Here is a 17,234-nt window from a genome sequence, read left to right as displayed (position 1 = left end):
CCGGCCCGAGGGGTGGGGAGAAAGGGAGGAGGCCCTCGCAGCCAGCGGAGAGAAGTGGCCAGAGAGGCCCAGGGGACAGCCAGGGACAGGCAGACATGCGGCCGGGGCCCCCTCAGGGCCCTTCAGGCCCCGTGACGGGAGGACCCTGAGCCCCGGGCCCGGGGAGGGGGCCATGGTGCTGCCTGCCCGACATGTCAGCCGAGGTGCGGCTGAGGCGGCTCCAGCAGCTGGTGCTGGACCCCGGCTTCCTGGGGCTGGAGCCCCTGCTCGACCTTCTCCTGGGCGTCCACCAGGAGCTGGGCGCCTCCGACCTGGCCCAGGACAAGTATGTGGCCGACTTCTTGGAGTGGGGTGAGTGCCCACCTTTCTGCAGGGGCTCCCCCTCCAACTCCCCACCCCTGGCCCAGGTTTGGGGATGGGGGCAGGGCAGAGGGAGGAGGTGGGTCTGGGCTGGTTGCTGAGGGCAGGATGGACATGGGGTGAGCCTCCCATTCAGGAGCCCAGTACTTGGGGCGATGTGTGCCTCCCCCTGCGTTCCACTGCGTAGGGCAGAGCAGGGTCAGCAGAGGCCCGGGTAGCCATGACTCAACCAAGACTTGGGAGCCGTGGTCAGCTGGGCTGGGCGCTGCTTTTTGTGGTCCCCCCTGTACCCCCTCCCCGAGTCTAGGCCTAGGGACCTGCTGGGGAGCCCTGTCTCCGGGGGAACTCCCCACCACCACCACCAAAATGGGCTCCATGGCCCTCCACCCTGCCAGAGTGCAGGGGGAGCGGGAGAGACAGAGCAGGGCAGCTGCCAGGGGTGTGGCTGACGGGCAGGTGTTCGGCGCCAGCCTCTCCAGCTGCCCCAACAGGTGCCCAGGCCCTGGGAGGGCGCGGTGACTCAGGCCCCAGGGAGAACCAGCTCTGCAGACAGGCATCACCCAGCACCCCCTGGTTGGAGGAGGGACAACCAGGGGTCTTCTGGGAGGGCCCACTTTCTCTGCAGGTTCCATGCTGCATGCCCCCACCCCCCCAAAGTCCCTTCTGGCTGAGTGTTCCCCTGGAGACAGGTCCGCAGGGAAAATGGTTTAGCCTCAGCCTCCTGCTTGTCTGCCCTCAGCCCTTCCTGGCCGGGGCTCTGGGGCACTCAGGTTTCTGTCTCTCTGACATCTGCCATTCTGGCCCTCAGTAGCCTGCTCCTGGTCTTGGGGCCCTGGGTGTCCCTGTGTCCTCTCTCTCTGCTTTCTGCTCCCTCTCGTGTCCATCTCTTTCTGACCCAAGCCCTGCTTCTCTTCTTCCCATTTTGCAGACGGGAATGTGGAGGCCAAGTGCTTGACCACTTGGCCTCTGGGAGAACCTTCTCCCCAGCCCTTAGTAACTCTCTCAGCCTCCTTCTTGCTGCAGGATAAACTGAGACCTGAGGCGGGGACAGGAATCAGCACTCCTGTAAGGAGCGCTCCTTTTGTGGCCCGGGCAGCATCCTGCGGCCCCTCCCCTGCCAGGCTGCCGGGGCGGGGGAGGGGGCCTGGGTTCCCGCTGCCTTAAAAGGGCTCAATGCCTTGGCTCTCTCCACCCTCCCCCATCCTGGGCCCTGGCTGCTGCTTCCCGGCAGGCCCACTCTCCCTGAACCCCAAACCCTCTCCGTAGTCCACAGTATCTTTCTCATCCTTAGCTGTACCCATCTCCTTCTCCCTCCTGCCTCCACCCTCTGCCCGCTCTCTCCCAAACTGCCCCCTGCCACATTGCTGGCTCTAGGACCTTGGGCAGAGGACTTCACCTGTCTTGGGTCTTGGTTCCCCATCTGTAGATAAGGAGTGATAGTAAAACCTCCTCCTGGAGTTGAGAACACAGCATGCATTTGACCACGTCTGCAGCACTGGTGCCCAGGCTGTAGATAGATCCACGCTGGCTTCGTCTCCCTCTCCTGTTCCTTCTCCTGGCCCCAACTCTAAACTCGGGATTTCCCAAAGTGTGGGCCACAAGCCACCTGTATCTGAGCCTAAGGTGCTGGATTAAATTGCAGGCTCTGGGCCATAACGCAAGACAGACTGAATGAGAGAGCGCCCTGGGGGTGGGCCAGGTCACTGGGAGTAGGGACTGATGCCCCAGGAGCTCTGTGAACTGGGCCTGTTTCGTCTCTCTCTGTTCATCACAGACTCCTTTCAGCAGACTTGTTACCTCAACGCGTTCATCCTGCACCCGGGAGAGCCCTCTAGCCTAATGTTCTGTCCCAGAAAGGGGTTCGCAGACATCACACCTCTCTCCATAGGAGGGCAGTTTAGGGCCCCCCAAACCTTACAAAACGTTTATGTGAAGACGGAGGCAGACAGCCCTAAGGGGAGAGGCAAGGACAGGGGACCGAGGGCGGGACTGCCTCGTCTCCAATGTCAGTCCCTGTGATTCTGGTTCCCTGCACGCCTCCAGTGGAGCCCATCGCGTCGAGGCTTAAGGAGGTCCGACTGCAGAGGGATGACTTCGAGATTTTGAAGGTGATCGGACGCGGGGCGTTCAGCGAGGTGAGCCTGGAGCAGCCGAGGCAGCTCAGTGGGGCTGGAACCTGCCTTTTCCTACAGTGGGCGGGGGACGTAGGAGTTCTGAGACGGGCCTGAGAAAGTGATGAATGACTGAGTTTAGAGCCTAAGGCGGGGCTTGAGGCCAGTGGGCGTGGCTTATGGGGGCCGGGCCATGTCTGGGCCGGGTTACGGGGCGGAGTCCTATCTCCGCCCGTCCGGGAGTCTCCCGTCCACCTCCGCCCCGTTACCCTGTTTGGGTCTTCAGGTGGCGGTGGTGAAGATGAAGCAGACGGGCCAGGTGTACGCTATGAAGATCATGAATAAGTGGGACATGCTGAAGAGAGGCGAGGTGAGGGCCGGGCTGTGTGGGTAGGGTACTGAGGATCCCCCCTTGCGTCGCCCCCTTCCTTCGCCCGCTTCAGCTCCGGGTGTCCCGCAGGTGTCGTGCTTCCGCGAAGAGAGGGACGTGTTGGTGAACGGGGACCAGCGCTGGATCACGCAGCTGCACTTCGCCTTTCAGGACGAGAACTACCTGGTGAGCCCCAGGCCGGGCGACTGTGGGCTCCATACTCTGGACATCGGGGAAGGTCTTTGGGTTCTCTTTCTCCCTTTCTTGGTGGGGAGTGAATTTCTGTCTAGTGACATCCTGGAGGAACGCGGATTGGGGGTGGGGGTGTCTGTTTTGGCCTGGGAAATCTCTTGTGGCTGCGCCTGCGGGGTCTCTGCCCAGGGATGGGGCGTCTCTGGGAGTCTTTGTCCTGGGATGTCAGAGATCGGTGCCCAGTCGAGGTACCGACCCCCATAACACGCCCCCTCCCAGTACCTTGTCATGGAGTACTACGTGGGCGGGGACCTGCTAACGCTGCTGAGCAAGTTTGGGGAGCGGATCCCGGCCGAGATGGCGCGCTTCTACCTGGCCGAGATTGTCATGGCCATAGACTCGGTGCACCGGCTGGGCTACGTGCACAGGTGGGCGCTGCCGGGGCCCAGGGGCGCGGGAATCGGAGAGCTGTGACCCTTAAGAGGGCGGGGGCCTGGTGAGACAACGGGAGAGAGGCTCGCGTATCCCCCTCCCCTTCCTTCTTCCCTCCGCGCAGGGACATCAAGCCGGACAACATCCTGCTGGACCGCTGCGGCCACATCCGCTTGGCCGACTTCGGCTCCTGCCTCAAGTTGAGGGCGGATGGAACGGTGAGCCGTGCGTCGGTCCTGGGGCAGCTCCGGCGACCAATAAGGGGTGGAGTCGGGGTGGAGAACGGAACCGGAGGTGCAGGGTGTGAGGCGGGCCTGAGGTGTGCAGGCTGAGCCAGCATGAGGGCAGGACCAGATATGGAGGGGAAAGAGGAGACCCAGGACTAAGCCTCCTTGTGGGGGCTCGGTGTTAGAACAGGCAGAAGGAGGGACTAAGCTGCAGGGTCGAGGTTAGGAGGAGGCGGAGTCAGAGATAGGAGGGGCGGGGCCAAGCTCAGCTATGGTCCTCTTGGCTCAGGTACGGTCGCTGGTGGCTGTGGGCACCCCGGACTACTTGTCTCCCGAGATCCTGCAGGCGGTGGGCGGCGGGCCGGGGACTGGCAGCTACGGGCCCGAGTGTGACTGGTGGGCGCTGGGCGTGTTCGCCTATGAAATGTTCTACGGGCAGACGCCCTTCTACGCCGACTCCACCGCCGAGACCTACGGCAAGATCGTGCATTACAGGGTGAGCACCGCCTGGGGAGCCCGTGACCTCTCCGCGAAGGCTCCCAGATAACAGTCCCTCTTCCCCGCCCCTTCCGAGCAGGAGCACCTCTCTCTCCCGCTGGCCGACACAGGAGTCCCCGAGGAGGCTCGAGACCTCATCCAGCAGCTGCTGTGTCCTCCGGAGGTGCGCCTGGGCCGGAACGGAGCAGGAGATTTCCGGAAGCATCCTTTCTTCTTTGGCCTTGAATGGGACAGCCTCCGAGACAGCGTTCCCCCTTTCACGCCAGATTTCGAGGGTGCCACGGACACGTGCAACTTCGATATGGTGGAGGACGGGCTCACTGCCATGGTGAGCGGGGGCGGGGTAGGTACCTGCGACCCCAGCTCTGCAGAAGGTACCCCTCATACCTCCGCCATAACACTGAGGTTAGGAGAGTACCCTCCTCCTGGGGTCCTGAAATCACTGCTTCCCTAGAACCCCTGCTCTGTGGGGGCTGAGTACTAGGAAGCCAGCAGTGACCTAGACTCACAGTCCAGTGGGAGACCCAGACTTGTCCCTGACAGTGACGCCCCAGAGAGATCAGGGCTGAGAGGGAGGTGCAGGGGGCACGTCTCCTGATGCAGCATGAAAGGTCTTGGAGGGCTTCCTGGAGGAGGGGGCTACGTGACCTGGAAGGATGAGAGGTGAGAAAGTACCATAGAGGAACCTCCCTCCCTTCCTTAGGCCTTCTCTCCCTCAGCTGTTGGTACAAGCTCCCCCAGGCTTGCTCTGTCTGACTGCCCTTTTGCTGGGCACTGCTGGGGACACTGATGGACCAGGTCCCTGCCCTCCTCTACTTACAGTCAGGAGAAGATATACCTTTACTGTGGCAAGTGCCCTGAAGGAAGCAGCAGGATGCAATGAAATGATGTGGAGTCCACTTTAGATAGACCCAGGGCTGGGGTCGGGGGTGGTGGGAACTTAAGCCAACACTGGGGATGGGTGAGGGGCCAGCCCTGACAGCTGCTGCTCACCTCACATCTGTGTTTCTCTCGCCTAGGAGACGCTGTCAGACATGCAGGAAGGCATGCCGCTGGGCGTCCACCTGCCTTTCGTGGGCTACTCCTACTCCTGCATGGCCCTCAGGTAAGCATGGCCCCTTTGCAGCCAGAGAGGAGTGGATGGGGGGGAGCGGAAAGGCCCCCCCAAGAGGCCCTGGGGGGCTACTCCAGGTTATCACATGCTGCCCTGATGGCGCCCAGGAGACTTGCAGGGTCAGTCTTGGAACCTTATCGTCTTGGGAAGTAAGGACTTTTAGGAGTCCAGAGTTGCAACCTTAAACTCTCAGACCCTGAGAACTCTGAAATTTAGATTCAGTTGTAAAACCTGAGTCACAGACGTGGCCTTGCAGAATCTTCTCACTTTCCACTTTTCCATGTCTAGTGTACAGTCATGGGACCTCACAGTCTTAGAAAATTAGGAGTTTAGAATTGTTAAGTCAGTCTTAAAAGAACACAGACTCATTGAATTACATAATAACAAAGCCTTTTTAAAACATTGATTCTGCAAATAATATATTTGCCTATCACAAGTATATCAGAAAATACAAAGCCCGCCAGCAGCGGCGGTCCCTGGCTCACACACGCACACCTCCTTAACAACTGTGGGAACATGCTGTATTCTAACCCGTTCTGTTATTGGACAATGTACTGCAAATGCCATTTCTTATCATGAACAAACTACCACACAATCCTGACCTGCTGGGGAGTGCTCTCTCCACTGGACTGGCAGGACTTAGTCAACCAGCCTCTCTGTCCTGACCTAAGCTGGATGAACAGCCATAAATTGGTCTTGGCAAAGGTCTTTATCCTTGTCCAGGGTCACTGGGTCCTTGAGGCCCAGTTCCGTAAGAGGGACTGCTGGGTTGGAGGGAACATCACTTTTATTGCAATTTCATATTCCTTGGGAGGATCTGTCTTCCTCCCAGCACCTGGGTCTGAGGGGGTAGGCTGCTCTCTACTGTCAGTCTTGGGATCCCACACCCAATCTGAACACAACCTCTTTGGAGGTTGCCAGAGCCGGGCAGTGTGCCCCTCACTTCCATAGTCCCTAAGGAGAGGGGCCTGAGAAGGGGACATGGAGACGGAGGGGAAGGGAAGATCTTAGAACATGGGTGTCTTGACTCCAGGTTCCCAAAGAAGGGAAGCTCAGCTTCCAGGGGCCTGAGGCCATGCCAGGGGCTGGCCTTTTCCTAACAAGAGGAGGACCTGTTCCCTTCCCCTTACCCCAGCCTGGCAATTTGTCCCCTTCACTCTGCCTCTCTCCCTCCTTAAACCTCGGAGACTTCAGGTCTGGCTGCCCCAGGGCACAGGCTTGTCCTGGCTCTAAACCCAGGGGATTAGCAGCCTCTGGGGTGAGGCCAGTTCATCCTCCCACCCCTCGGCCGCCTCCTCTCCCCAGGGATGATGAGATCCTGGGCTCCATGCCCATGGAACTGGAGGCCGAGCCATTGCCTGAGCCATTGCAAGAGCCCAGCCTGGAACCCACAGTGCCCCCACCAGAGGAAACGGTGAGTCCCTGGAGGAGAGTCAGTGAGGGACGAGAAGGGGAGGCCTTCAGGGATACCGTGTGCCATGGAGTGCTGGACCTCCTCGGAACTTCCTCCATAGAAAGGGATGGAAGACCAAGTAGAGACAAGGCTACTTCGGTCAGACGTGACCCTCACAAAGAAATTAGAACAGGTCACTGAGTTCTAATTTCTAATGCATGGAGGGGGACTCTGAAGGGAGGGGAAGCCCCGGAGAAGGAGGAGGACCACCCATGGGAGGAAAAGCAAAGAGAACCTTAAGAGTAAGGGCTCTGAGGTGGGAACCAGCTGATTTGCTCTTAAATGTGAAAGGAGGGTAGTACGGCTGCACTGTTCCAGAAGAAAGGACCGTGAAGAATGAGGAGTGGGGTGGCTGAGGCCAGCCCAGGCACACCAGACAGGGCCTTTCAGTGTGGTGTGCCTCCTCCTGAGGGCTCTGAGGGGCTGGAGAAAATCTGAGCAGAGGAGGGACCTGGTCAAGTTGAGCAGTGCTATAGGAACATCCCTTTGGTTTTGGTGTGGATGGTGGATGGGAGGAGAACAGAGTAAAGGCTGGAGATGAGTAGAGGCTGGAGATGAGTAGATGAGTAGGACTGGGCTGGCATTAGCCCTCCAAAGGAGGTTGTCTGGATCACTGTGGAGCTGTGGAGATTCCAGAAGGATCTAGGGGGTGCAGGAATAGAGGTCGCGGGAGGATCCCAGTCCTGCCTTGAATAGGCCTCAGGCCGCCCTAAGCCCCGTTTCCATACCCAGGCTGAAGCAGCAGTTCCGGAGACCATTCCGGAGGCGGTGGCAGAGCCGGAGGTGACGCTGCGGGAGCTCCAGGAGGCCCTGGAGGAGGAGGTGCTGACCCGGCAGAGCCTGAGCCAGGAGCTAGCGGCCATCCATAAGGCCAACCAGAACTTCGCCAGGTCGGGGTCGGGGCCCTGGGGCAGTCACCATCTTTAGCAGCCTCTTAAGTCAGAGCCTCAAGGGCTCACGGTCCTCACCTCCCCGCAGTCAACTCCGCGAGGCCCAGGCTCGGAACCGCGACCTGGAGGCGCACGTCCGGCAGCTGCAGGAGAGGATGGAGTTGCTTCAGGCCGGGGGAGCTGCAGGCGAGTCCCTCACCTGCCCCCTTCCCTGAGGTGCCCGGGGGAGGTGGGCCCGCTGCAGGTGTACACACCTGGGGGAGGGCGAGGGGCCAGGCTGGGGCACGCCGCGCCACCGCCCTCCTCGTCCCTCCACGCGCCCTACGCCTCTCTCTTCTCCTTCCAGCTGTCACGGGGGTCCCCAGTCCCCGGGCTACGGATCCACCTTCCCATGTAAGACCCCTCTTTTTCCCCTGCGACAAGCCTGCTGCCCCTCTTTGCTGCCCCTGTCTCTGTCACCCCGTACCCCCGTCCAGATTTAGGGCCCCCCTCTCTATGTGGTTGCAGTCAGTGGATATTCTCCATTCACCCCACATCGACCAGATCTCCCTCGTTTAGGCTTTTCACCATATCCCCATTCGGGATATCGCATTCGGGGTCTCCCTAGATAACCTCTCCGACCTCGACTCCCCTCGCTGTCTCTCGCCCCCCGCCGAGGGCGGCCGGGCCGAGCTGGGCTCAGATCGGGTCACCTGTCCCTTCTCTCTCCAGCTAGATGGCCCCCCGGCCGTGGCTCTGGGCCAATGCCCGCTGGTGGGGCCAGGCCCCATGCACCGCCGCCACCTGCTGCTCCCTGCCAGGGTACGTCCGGCTGCTCACGCCCGCCCGCCGCGCGCCCCCGCCCAGCTCCACGTACCCGAAGTCGCCTCTGCTTAGCAGCGCCTCTGCGGGGCTAGGCCAGCGGTGGGGAGGGAGGATTCTCGGGCAGCCAATCAACACAGGTCTCTAGGAAGCAGCCAATAATGAGTTCGGACAAGACTTAGGTTTGCGAGCCGGCCAACCAGAGCTACCCGCCCTGTGAGGGGGGCGGGGCGGGTGCCAGGGTTGTGGACCCCATTAGGCGTAGGCGGGGCAAGTCCCGGGAGCCAATCAGAGGCTCGTGTCGCTGGGTGCTGACCCTCGCTCTCTCCCTGCAGGTCCCTAGGCCTGACCTATCGGAGGCGCGTTCCTTGCTCCTGTTCGCCGCTGCTCTGGCTGTTGCCGCCGCCCTGGGCTGCATTGGGTTGGTGGCCTGCGCCGGCCATCTCGCCGCAGTCTGACCCCACCCGGGAGCCGCCTTCTCCGCCTGAACCCTAGAACCCGAGCCTTTCCTACACTCGGGCTCCGCTGGAGGGTTGGGTGACCGAGGCAGGGCCCAGAAGCCCCTCCCATCGCCTCCCAGTTCACAACACTCCAAGCGTGGGTCTCCGCCCCAGCTTCAGCCCCGTGATCCGGGCCCGCCCCCTGGCGGCCGGGGAGGGAGGAGCCGGGGCAGCAGCTCCAGGGAGGCTTGTAGCGGGGAATGCTGCTGCTGCTGCTGGGGGGATCGCAGACCTCTTCCGCCTGCCTAGCTGAGGCCCCCGATCTGGATGGGCAAGCTGCGACCTAGAGAAGGGAGCAGGGCCAGGGCTCATCTGTTTCTCACCCTCCAGGCACCCCCACCCACATCGGCTCGCAAACCACAAATCCTCCTTGTGCATGAGGCCCCGCCCCCTCAGGAAGGCTCTCTTTCCGCAGCGAAAGTCTAGCGCGAGCTCCGCCTGCTTTCTTGGGAATCTTTGTTTCTGACAGCCCTGCTTTTTCCGGGATTCTCGCGCCCTCCTCCTCACGTGCGCTGCTCTCGGAGCCCGCCGGCTCCGTCCGCCTCGGCAGTTTGGGTATTTATTGACCTTTCCTCTGACCCGCTGACAGGCTCCAGGACCCCAGCACCCTAATCCACGTTTTGGATGCACTGAGACCCCGACATTCCTCGATATTTATTGTCTTTCCCCACCTAGGACCCCCACCCCCGATCCTCGCGAATAAAAGGCCCTTCCGTCTGCCCCAAATTCTGAAATTCCTTGGGGTCTGCAGCTTGAGTCGAGGGCAAGAGGCTGCTCAGCGGGCCAATCGGAAGGCGAGCGGAGACGGCCAATGGCCTGGCAGGAAGCTAGCGGGAGGCGAAGCAGACGAATCGGGTGGGGGTAGGGCTGAGGGGCGTGGCCTAGGCACCCGGCCAATAGGAGAAGACGAGCGGGCCCCTCGGAGGCACCGCCCATTGTCCAGCTGTGGCCCAGCTGTGCCATTCGACATCGTTGAAGAGGCGGGCTGGACTGGCAGCTAGCGCAGCCGTCCTCGTACCACTGCGCCTGCGCGGGCCACGCTCATCCATTCCTGAGACTTAAGCTCGAGAAAAGTTGCTCCAAACTTTCCAGCCCGTTTCCCCCGCCCCTTCTCCCAACCAGACCCGCCCCCCTGCGGAGCCGGGAATTCCGAGGGGTGGAGCGTGGGCCGAGATGGGGAGCGAGGGGGGCCTCCGGAGGACCCTGGAGACGGCGGCGTGCAGAAGCTTAGTCTCGGGGCAGAGGTGGCTTCGCGCCCTTAGCCCTCCAGGACGGCCCGTTACCTTCTCCGTTGTCCCGATGGGGAACTGAGGCCCTGAACCAGAGGCACACGCGGGGGGAGGCAAAAAGCGCGGCCTGAGGCGGAGGGAAAACAAAGGGAGAATCACGGACAGACAGAGAGGGGGACGGGCACACACACAGACACTGGGACAGAGACCCTAGTAGAGAGCTGGGCCTGGCATCGGTATTGAGGAGGGGAGACGCGGGTACGCGGGAGAAGATCGGGAAGCACGAAGTGGGGGGTGGGGTGGGGAGGGGAGACGGGCGGGGGAAGGGGGCTGGGGAAAGCCCGAGGGAGGAGGAGAAGGAGGGAGGAACTTCCCAAAGTTGCAAAACATGGCTACCTTGCCTGCGGAGCCGAGCGCGAGGCCGGCGGCCGGGGGGGAGGCAGTGGTAGCGGCGGCGGCGACCGAAGAGGAGGAGGAGGAAGCGCGCCAGCTCCTGCAGACTTTGCAGGCGGCCGAGGGTGAGGCGGCGGCGGCGGCCGGGGCCGGGGCGGGCGAAACGGCGGTGAAAGTGGAGGGCCCCGGATCCCCAGGCGCCCCCGGGTCGCCCCCCGAGGCCGCTGCCGAGCCGCCCACGGGGCTCCGCTTCTCCCCGGAGCAGGTGGCGTGCGTGTGCGAGGCGCTGCTACAGGCGGGCCACGCCGGCCGCTTGAGCCGCTTCCTGGGCGCACTGCCTCCGGCCGAGCGCCTACGTGGCAGCGATCCTGTGCTGCGCGCTCGGGCCCTAGTTGCCTTCCAGCGAGGCGAGTACGCCGAGCTCTACCGGCTGCTCGAGAGCCGCCCCTTCCCCGCCGCCCACCACGCCTTCCTTCAGGACCTCTACCTGCGCGCGCGCTACCACGAGGCCGAGCGGGCCCGCGGCCGCGCGTTGGGCGCAGTGGACAAGTACCGTCTGCGCAAGAAATTCCCGCTGCCCAAGACCATCTGGGACGGCGAGGAGACCGTCTACTGCTTCAAGGAGCGCTCCCGCGCCGCGCTGAAGGCCTGCTATCGCGGCAACCGCTACCCCACGCCGGACGAGAAGCGCCGCTTGGCCACGCTCACCGGCCTCTCGCTCACGCAAGTCAGCAACTGGTTCAAGAACCGACGACAGCGCGACCGGACCGGGGGCGGCGGCGGCGCGCCCTGCAAGAGGTGAGGGGCCCGGGGCGGCGCCAGTCCGACTTTCCCGGGGACGTACCCCGCTCTCCCAGACCCGTTGTCCTCGGACACCACCACCCCCCCCCAGCTCACACCCGCAGGCGCCGGCCGAGCGCGAGGAATCCGCGTGGATTAACTAGGCACTCGCCCTGCCCTCCACCCTAACACCGCTACTCCTCTCGCAGAGGCTGGGGAGACCGCCTGCCTCTATTCCACTCAAGGCTCCGTCTCATATCCCATCCGCGCCCGCGGCTAGGCTTGGGGGCGGCAGTGAGAAGAAGGGGCTGCGGGAAAGGAGAGGCCTTTGTCCTCGCTCCTGGGCGTAGGGGCTTCTTCAGACCCCTTCGCAGTCAGTACCTCCCTGACCGCGGCTGTCTCATCGTCTCTCCCGCCCCCCCAGGGCCCAGACAGCGTGGTCCGTCGTCTGTCTTTGTTGTGAAACGTGAACCTTCCCCAGCTCCGGTTTCCCTGTAACCCAAGCCCTTCCCCTCCCACCCTGCGCGCCGGCCTCTCGCTCCTTCTCCGACGCCCGGGGGGAGGGGAAGGGGGGTTGGGCACCGGGAACTGAGCTGGCGACTCCCTCCTTAGTGTCTCCACAGCCACTCGGCTGTTTTCAGGCAGACTCTGGAGACTTCGGGCAGCCCAGTTGCTCAGCCTCTCGGACCCTAAAGCCGAGGAGTTGGGAGAGGAGGGCCCCCTCCCACCCTCAGCGTTCAGCTTGAACCTTTGGGCAGTGGTATCAGGACCAGGCTTACAGAGACTCCTCCCTTGGGTCTCAGAGAGGAGGTTTCATTAACTCCCTGAAATTGCCCACAAAATTTTGGGCTGGGGGACATGGGAGGCAGTGGGCGGCTTGTGCTTTCTCCGAGCACTTTGCCTCTGGCTTCCGGCAGGAATGGGGCTGGCCCGTGGGGAAACACAGCATGAGTCCACCACTCACAATCCTCTCTCTGGCCAGCGAGTCTGATGGAAACCCCACTACTGAGGACGAGTCCAGCCGCAGTCCTGAAGACCTGGAGAGGGGGGCGGCTCCGGCGGCTGCCGAGGGCCCAGCGCCAGGCTCCATATTCCTGGCCGGGGCCTCCCCTCCCGCACCGTGCCCTGCCTCCTCCTCCATCCTGGTGAATGGGAGCTTCCTGGCGGCCGGCAGCTCTCCAGCAGTGCTCCTCAATGGGAGCCCCGTCATCATCAACAGCCTGGCCCTGGGCGAGGCCTCCGGCCTGGGCCCCCTGCTGCTCACTGGGGGTGCCCCTCCTCCACAGCCCAGCCCCCAAGGGCCCAGCGAGGGCAAGACCTCCCTGGTCCTGGACCCTCAGACTGGAGAGGTTCGACTGGAGGAGGCTCAGCCTGAAGCCCCGGAGACCAAGGGGGCTCAGGTGACTGCTTCAGGGCCCCCTGGAGAGGAGGTCCCGACGCCTCTGCCCCAGGTGGTGCCTGGCCCCCCTACGGCAGCCACCTTTCCACTGCCCCCAGGACCAGTGACTTCCATGGCTGCTCCCCAAGTGGTGCCGCTTTCCCCACCCCCTGGCTACCCTGCCGGCCTGGGTCCCACCTCCCCACTGTTGAACCTGCCCCAGGTGGTGCCCACCTCACAGGTGGTGACCCTGCCCCAGGCCGTGGGGCCGTTGCAGCTGCTGGCAGCTGGGCCAGGCAGCCCAGTGAAGGTGGCTGGCGCCTCGGGCCCTGCCAATGTGCACTTGATAAACTCCGGCGTGGGCGTGACTGCGCTGCAGCTGCCTTCAGCCACTACCCCAGGTAACCCCTTCTGGTGGCTGGGTTGGGGGTGCACTTGTTTGGGAGAGGGGAGTGTTGTTGGTGGGCTTCCTGGGACTGCAGTGGGGGGAGGGGAGCTCTTCCTTGGCAGGTCCCAGACCCTCCTGAGGCTCAGGCCAGGAAGGCTTGGCCTCACCCTCACCCTCAAGGGGCTCCTTCTGCCTCTGGTTAATCCCCGTGCCCACCCTCCAGCGGCTTCATCCTCACCTGGGCGCCTCGGCTTCCCCCTCTCCCCACAGGAAACTTCCTGCTGGCCAACTCCGTGTCTGGCAGCCCCATCGTGACAGGTGTGGCCGTGCAGCAGGGCAAGATCATCCTCACCGCCACTTTCCCCACCAGCATGCTGGTCTCCCAGGTTCTGCCGCCCGCCCCCAGCCTGGCCCTGCCCCTGAAGCCGGACACAGCCATCTCGGTGCCTGAAGGGGCCCTCCCGGTGGCCACCAGCCCCGCTCTTCCGGAGGCCCACGCCTTAGGCGCGCCTCCTGTGCAGCAGCCACCCCAGCCGCCCTCCACCCCCGCCACCCCCGCCCCAAGCCTGCCCTTCTCCCCAGACTCCTCTGGCCTCCTGCCCAGTTTCCCGGCGCCCCCGACTGAGGGGCTGCTGCTATCGCCCGCAGCCGTGCCCATCTGGCCAGCCGGGCTGGAACTGAGCGCCGGCACCGAGGGGCTGCTAGAGGAAGAGAAGGGGCTGGGAACACAGGCCCCCCACACCGTGCTGAGGCTGCCAGACCCTGACCCCGAGGGGCTGCTCCTGGGGGCCACCGCAGGGGGTGAGGTGGACGAGGGGCTGGAAGCCGAGACCAAGGTCCTGACGCAGCTACAGTCAGTGCCTGTGGAAGAGCCCTTGGAACTGTGACCCGCCGGCCCCCAGGCCTCCCCTGACAATGGTGCTCGAAATCCAGGCCGGGAGAAGGGGCCCTCTCATAAACACAGCAGCTGCCTTCTTTCCACACACACTACACCCTCCCTGGCCGGGTGCTCAACCTCTCCGTGCCCTGGAGGTCCAGTCCTCAGACGGGATGCTGCCTCTGTTACAGCCCTCTCCTTGGTCTACATGGGGAGATTTGGGGGTCCTGACTTGGGGGCTCTGCCCCCCCTCGACCTGGTACTAGCTGTGAGCTGAAAGCCCTGCCCCCTACCCCCAGCCCTCTCCCTATCACTCCCTGAAACACTATTAATAGCTCCACTGATGTCCAGCGTTCTCAGAACTGCTTGGAATCCAGGGTGGAGGACGGGCAGTCCTGTGCCTAGAGACTCATGGACCCTCCCAGCTGGGCCCTTCCTGCCCACAGGTATGGGGGGTGTGGGCCGGGGTCCTCGGTTAGCACCTCCTGGACTAGAACCCCCGGTACTTTGTCCAGCCCCAGACCAAAGATACCCGACCACTGGGGCAACCCTGACCCCTATGTCTAGTTTGTATCCTAAATCTTTATTTTTCTAGGATGTGTTATGCCTTCATTTCCATTAAAATAAACAACTAGAACCTTCCGGGGGTGTGGGTTACCTTCCAACAACTTGCCCAAGGAAAAGCTAAAGTACAGAGAGCACACCTTGAGTTTCTGGCTTTGTGATCCATGCTCCCTGAGGGGGGACAGGCCTGAAGGTCAGATTGGAGGAGCTGTTTGGGGAGATGTCTGCGAAGAACAGAGCTGAGGAAGAGGGCCCAGAGCAGCTGGCCTTGTCTCTTGCTGGTAACAAAGTTTTATTTCATTGAAAACAATAAATAATCTATAAATAGAATAGGGTAGGAGGAGGAAAGTGAGGTGAGATTGAACAAGGTGGAAAGCATTGGATTCTGGGCTGGGCAGCGGACAGGCAGAGGGAACCTTCACCTCCCTGCATTTCATTCGGGTGGGAGGGGGCTCCTTCCACCCTCTCTGTAGCTTCTCTGATTCCCCCGCCCAGAGTAGATGGGGTCTGTGAGAGGCTTGCCAACCTTGGGGCAGAAGTTCAGACTACCCCATACAAGGCAAACACAAAGCATCAGGATCAATAAATAATACCACCTGCCAACCTGGGGGGCCTGCACTAGCGGGAGTGAGGCCCAGGAAACCATCACGGGCTCCTGGTTTCAACAACAGCAGGGCCCGAGGGAGGGCGCGGCACCCTCACCCTTGCTGAAACTCCGGAGAGACTGGGTCTGGGGAGCCTCGGGCCTTCTCGGCCAGCAGCTGGTAGAAGGGTTTGGGGGTCTCCCAGTTCTCATCCTCACTGCTGGAGCGGTCCTGCTTCACGATCCGGTTGTGCTGGCGACTGAACCTGCGCGCCTTGGTGCTGGGGGAGAGGTGGTAGGATGGGTGGGTTTCCTCCGTCTCACCTCCGTCCCAGCCCCGGTGCTCTGGGCTCAGTAGTGACCAGGGCCTGGGCTGGGGATGGCCAGGGCTTTATTCGGCTCCACCAGGAAAGCACTAGCTCCTTGGAGACCTGTTAAGATCTGCGCATGCGCTTGTTTTTCCAGAGGTGGGTGCAACTGAAGACTGGGCAGGTGGCAGCAATTTGAAGTTGGTAGAGAAGAGGGGTTTCAGGAGGGATGGGGCGTCGAGATGGGGAGAGGAGGAGGCCAAGCGACAGGGAGTTAAGACTCAGTTTCCTGCTCTGAGAAACTCCCTGAAGCAGAGAGCACAAAGGAAGTTTAGGGCCAAGGGGGTCCAAATCGAGAATTCAGCTATTTGCCCCTCTAAGTTCCAGGCAGGCGTAGAGCACCCCTCTGCTTCTGTCCCCCAGCTCTTCCATAAACTTTGGAGACACCCAGATCTCCCACCTGAGGAGATTCCCATCCTGTTTCCAACATCACGAAGCTCAAGGCTCTGATGATTTTCAGGGGAGCAGGGAGGGCCCTAGCATCCACCACCCAGCCTCTGGGCAGGGGCTTCTCACCAGTATGGTTTTCGCTCCTGCAGGGTCATTACCCGCCAGAGTTGGGCCAGCTCCTTGGTGGCGGCCGTGGATGCGGTCCCAGGGCAGGCTCTGTGGCAGGAGCAGGGAGGAGGTGAGGAGGTGCCTGCACTCCTGCCTGGCTCGGGCAAGGGGCAACCACACAAGGGGCCCTGGCCCTCCCAGAGCCTTGACTTTCCTATCTGAGAACTCAGATCTTCCCATGTTGCCCGAAAGGGTTCCCTTTTCGTGCCCTCTGGAATAGAGGTGACAGAGGAGGGAGCTGGACTAAAGGGTGGCTGGAGAGGGGCCACCCGGTGTCCCAGGGTCTGCATCTGCAGCTCAGGAGCACCAGCTCTTCCTCGCTGAGGCGCGAGGGGCCTCCCCCACCCCTACCCCCGGCTGCAGGCTGGCAATGATTGTTCAGGGTTGGGCGCTTGACAGATCCCATCAAGTTCAGCTACAAGAACTTCTGCTTGAAACCTTAGAAATGAGGAGCTGTCTTCCCACAGGGTTGCTGGGGTGGGAGACAGGACATGAGCCTGAAGCTCCTAGGTAGGGGTGAGCCCGCTCCCGACCCGGCCCAGCAGGGAGGAACGTGGAGTCCAGAAGGGGGTGAAGATCCAAGAGCATCATGGGAGTCCCAGGACCAGCCACGGCTGAAGGTGGAGCCTCTTTTTTCAGATTATAGTAATTAATTAATAAGTTATATCGATTATATAAGTTAATATTAGCCAATTAATTTCCTTTTTTTCATAAGTCTGAGGCGAGTTTCACTGCCTACAACGCACGGAGCCAGGGGAGGCGGGGGCGAGCGCATCAGCAGCAGAGGGCGGCCTAGCCCTGGGAGTGGATGGACAGTGAGGCAGGACCCCTGTCAGGGTCGAAGAGGACGCCCACCCACCGGATGTACTGCTTCCGGTTCATCCTGCAGAACATGATGAAGCCGTTGACACACTTCTTCTTCATCTGGGGGGTGCCAGGGGCTTTCTTGCTCTCCTTGGACTTGGAGGGACGCCGGCTGGCCCGGCCCTTCCTGGCCTTCCTCCCGGCCATGGGCAGAGGCGAGACCCGCCGGGTAGGGGTCCACGTGTAGTCCCCGTCTTCGCTGGAGGACTGCAGGCCCTCGAAGTCAGCCTGAGTGTCCTGGTGGGGGCACAGAGAGGTGAGGGGGCATAGGTGAGGGCGGGCAGGAGGCCTGGACTGACCTGGC

General features: G+C 62.2%; 3 protein-coding genes across 8 annotated transcripts in view; 2 read left to right on the top strand and 1 right to left on the bottom strand.

Annotated features, from left to right (window-relative positions):
* Nucleotides 1–71: 71 nt before the first annotated feature.
* DMPK (DM1 protein kinase) lies at nt 72–9,654 on the top strand. Of its 6 annotated transcripts, none has more exons than XM_068993329.1 (15): nt 72–351; nt 2,404–2,495; nt 2,758–2,841; nt 2,932–3,027; nt 3,313–3,461; nt 3,590–3,683; nt 3,982–4,188; nt 4,270–4,518; nt 5,210–5,295; nt 6,610–6,718; nt 7,490–7,647; nt 7,736–7,833; nt 7,994–8,040; nt 8,363–8,448; nt 8,784–9,654. In XM_068993329.1, exons 1-15 carry the CDS (start codon nt 192–194, stop codon nt 8,941–8,943), a joined length of 1,875 nt encoding a protein of 624 aa, XP_068849430.1. In that variant the 5' UTR covers nt 72–191; the 3' UTR covers nt 8,944–9,654. The 6 variants fall into 6 exon arrangements, with proteins under 6 accessions (XP_068849430.1, XP_068849432.1, XP_068849428.1 ...); XM_068993331.1 differs by having other exon boundaries at nt 8,359–8,448; XM_068993327.1 differs by having other exon boundaries at nt 4,270–4,533.
* A 911-nt stretch (nt 9,655–10,565) lies between these two features.
* Nucleotides 10,566–14,499, top strand: SIX5 (SIX homeobox 5). The gene is made up of 3 exons (XM_068993326.1): nt 10,566–11,368; nt 12,333–13,129; nt 13,387–14,499. The coding sequence occupies exons 1-3, from the start codon at nt 10,566–10,568 to the stop codon at nt 14,001–14,003; spliced, it is 2,217 nt and encodes a 738-aa protein (XP_068849427.1). The 3' UTR covers nt 14,004–14,499.
* Nucleotides 14,500–15,255: 756 nt separating this feature from the next.
* MEIOSIN (meiosis initiator) overlaps nt 15,256–17,234 on the bottom strand; it is a 31,860-nt gene continuing 29,881 nt past the window's right edge. The window contains exons 13-15 of the mRNA XM_068993096.1: nt 16,926–17,167; nt 16,025–16,114; nt 15,256–15,421 (exon numbers count right to left, since the gene is read on the bottom strand). Coding sequence (XP_068849197.1) covers nt 15,256–15,421; nt 16,025–16,114; nt 16,926–17,167 — 498 coding nt within the window. The remainder of the gene's footprint in view (nt 15,422–16,024; nt 16,115–16,925; nt 17,168–17,234) is intronic.

The sequence above is a fragment of the Capricornis sumatraensis genome, chromosome 20, assembly GCF_032405125.1.
Source record: "Capricornis sumatraensis isolate serow.1 chromosome 20, serow.2, whole genome shotgun sequence".
Taxonomy (NCBI): domain Eukaryota; kingdom Metazoa; phylum Chordata; class Mammalia; order Artiodactyla; family Bovidae; genus Capricornis; species Capricornis sumatraensis.
This window is presented reverse-complemented; position numbering and strand designations above follow the sequence as displayed.

Bases quoted from the DNA above. Each gene is read 5' to 3' on its own strand.
- DMPK (XM_068993327.1), top strand. From the start codon at position 192: ATGTCAGCCGAGGTGCGGCTGAGGCGGCTCCAGCAGCTGGTGCTGGAC. The intron at 3,462-3,589 runs GTGGGCGCTGCC...CCCTCCGCGCAG, and splicing joins CGGCTGGGCTACGTGCACAG to GGACATCAAGCCGGACAACA. The intron at 3,684-3,981 runs GTGAGCCGTGCG...CTCTTGGCTCAG, and splicing joins AGTTGAGGGCGGATGGAACG to GTACGGTCGCTGGTGGCTGT.
- SIX5 (XM_068993326.1), top strand. From the start codon at position 10,566: ATGGCTACCTTGCCTGCGGAGCCGAGCGCGAGGCCGGCGGCCGGGGGG. The intron at 11,369-12,332 runs GTGAGGGGCCCG...CTCTCTGGCCAG, and splicing joins GGCGGCGCGCCCTGCAAGAG to CGAGTCTGATGGAAACCCCA. The intron at 13,130-13,386 runs GTAACCCCTTCT...CTCTCCCCACAG, and splicing joins GCCTTCAGCCACTACCCCAG to GAAACTTCCTGCTGGCCAAC.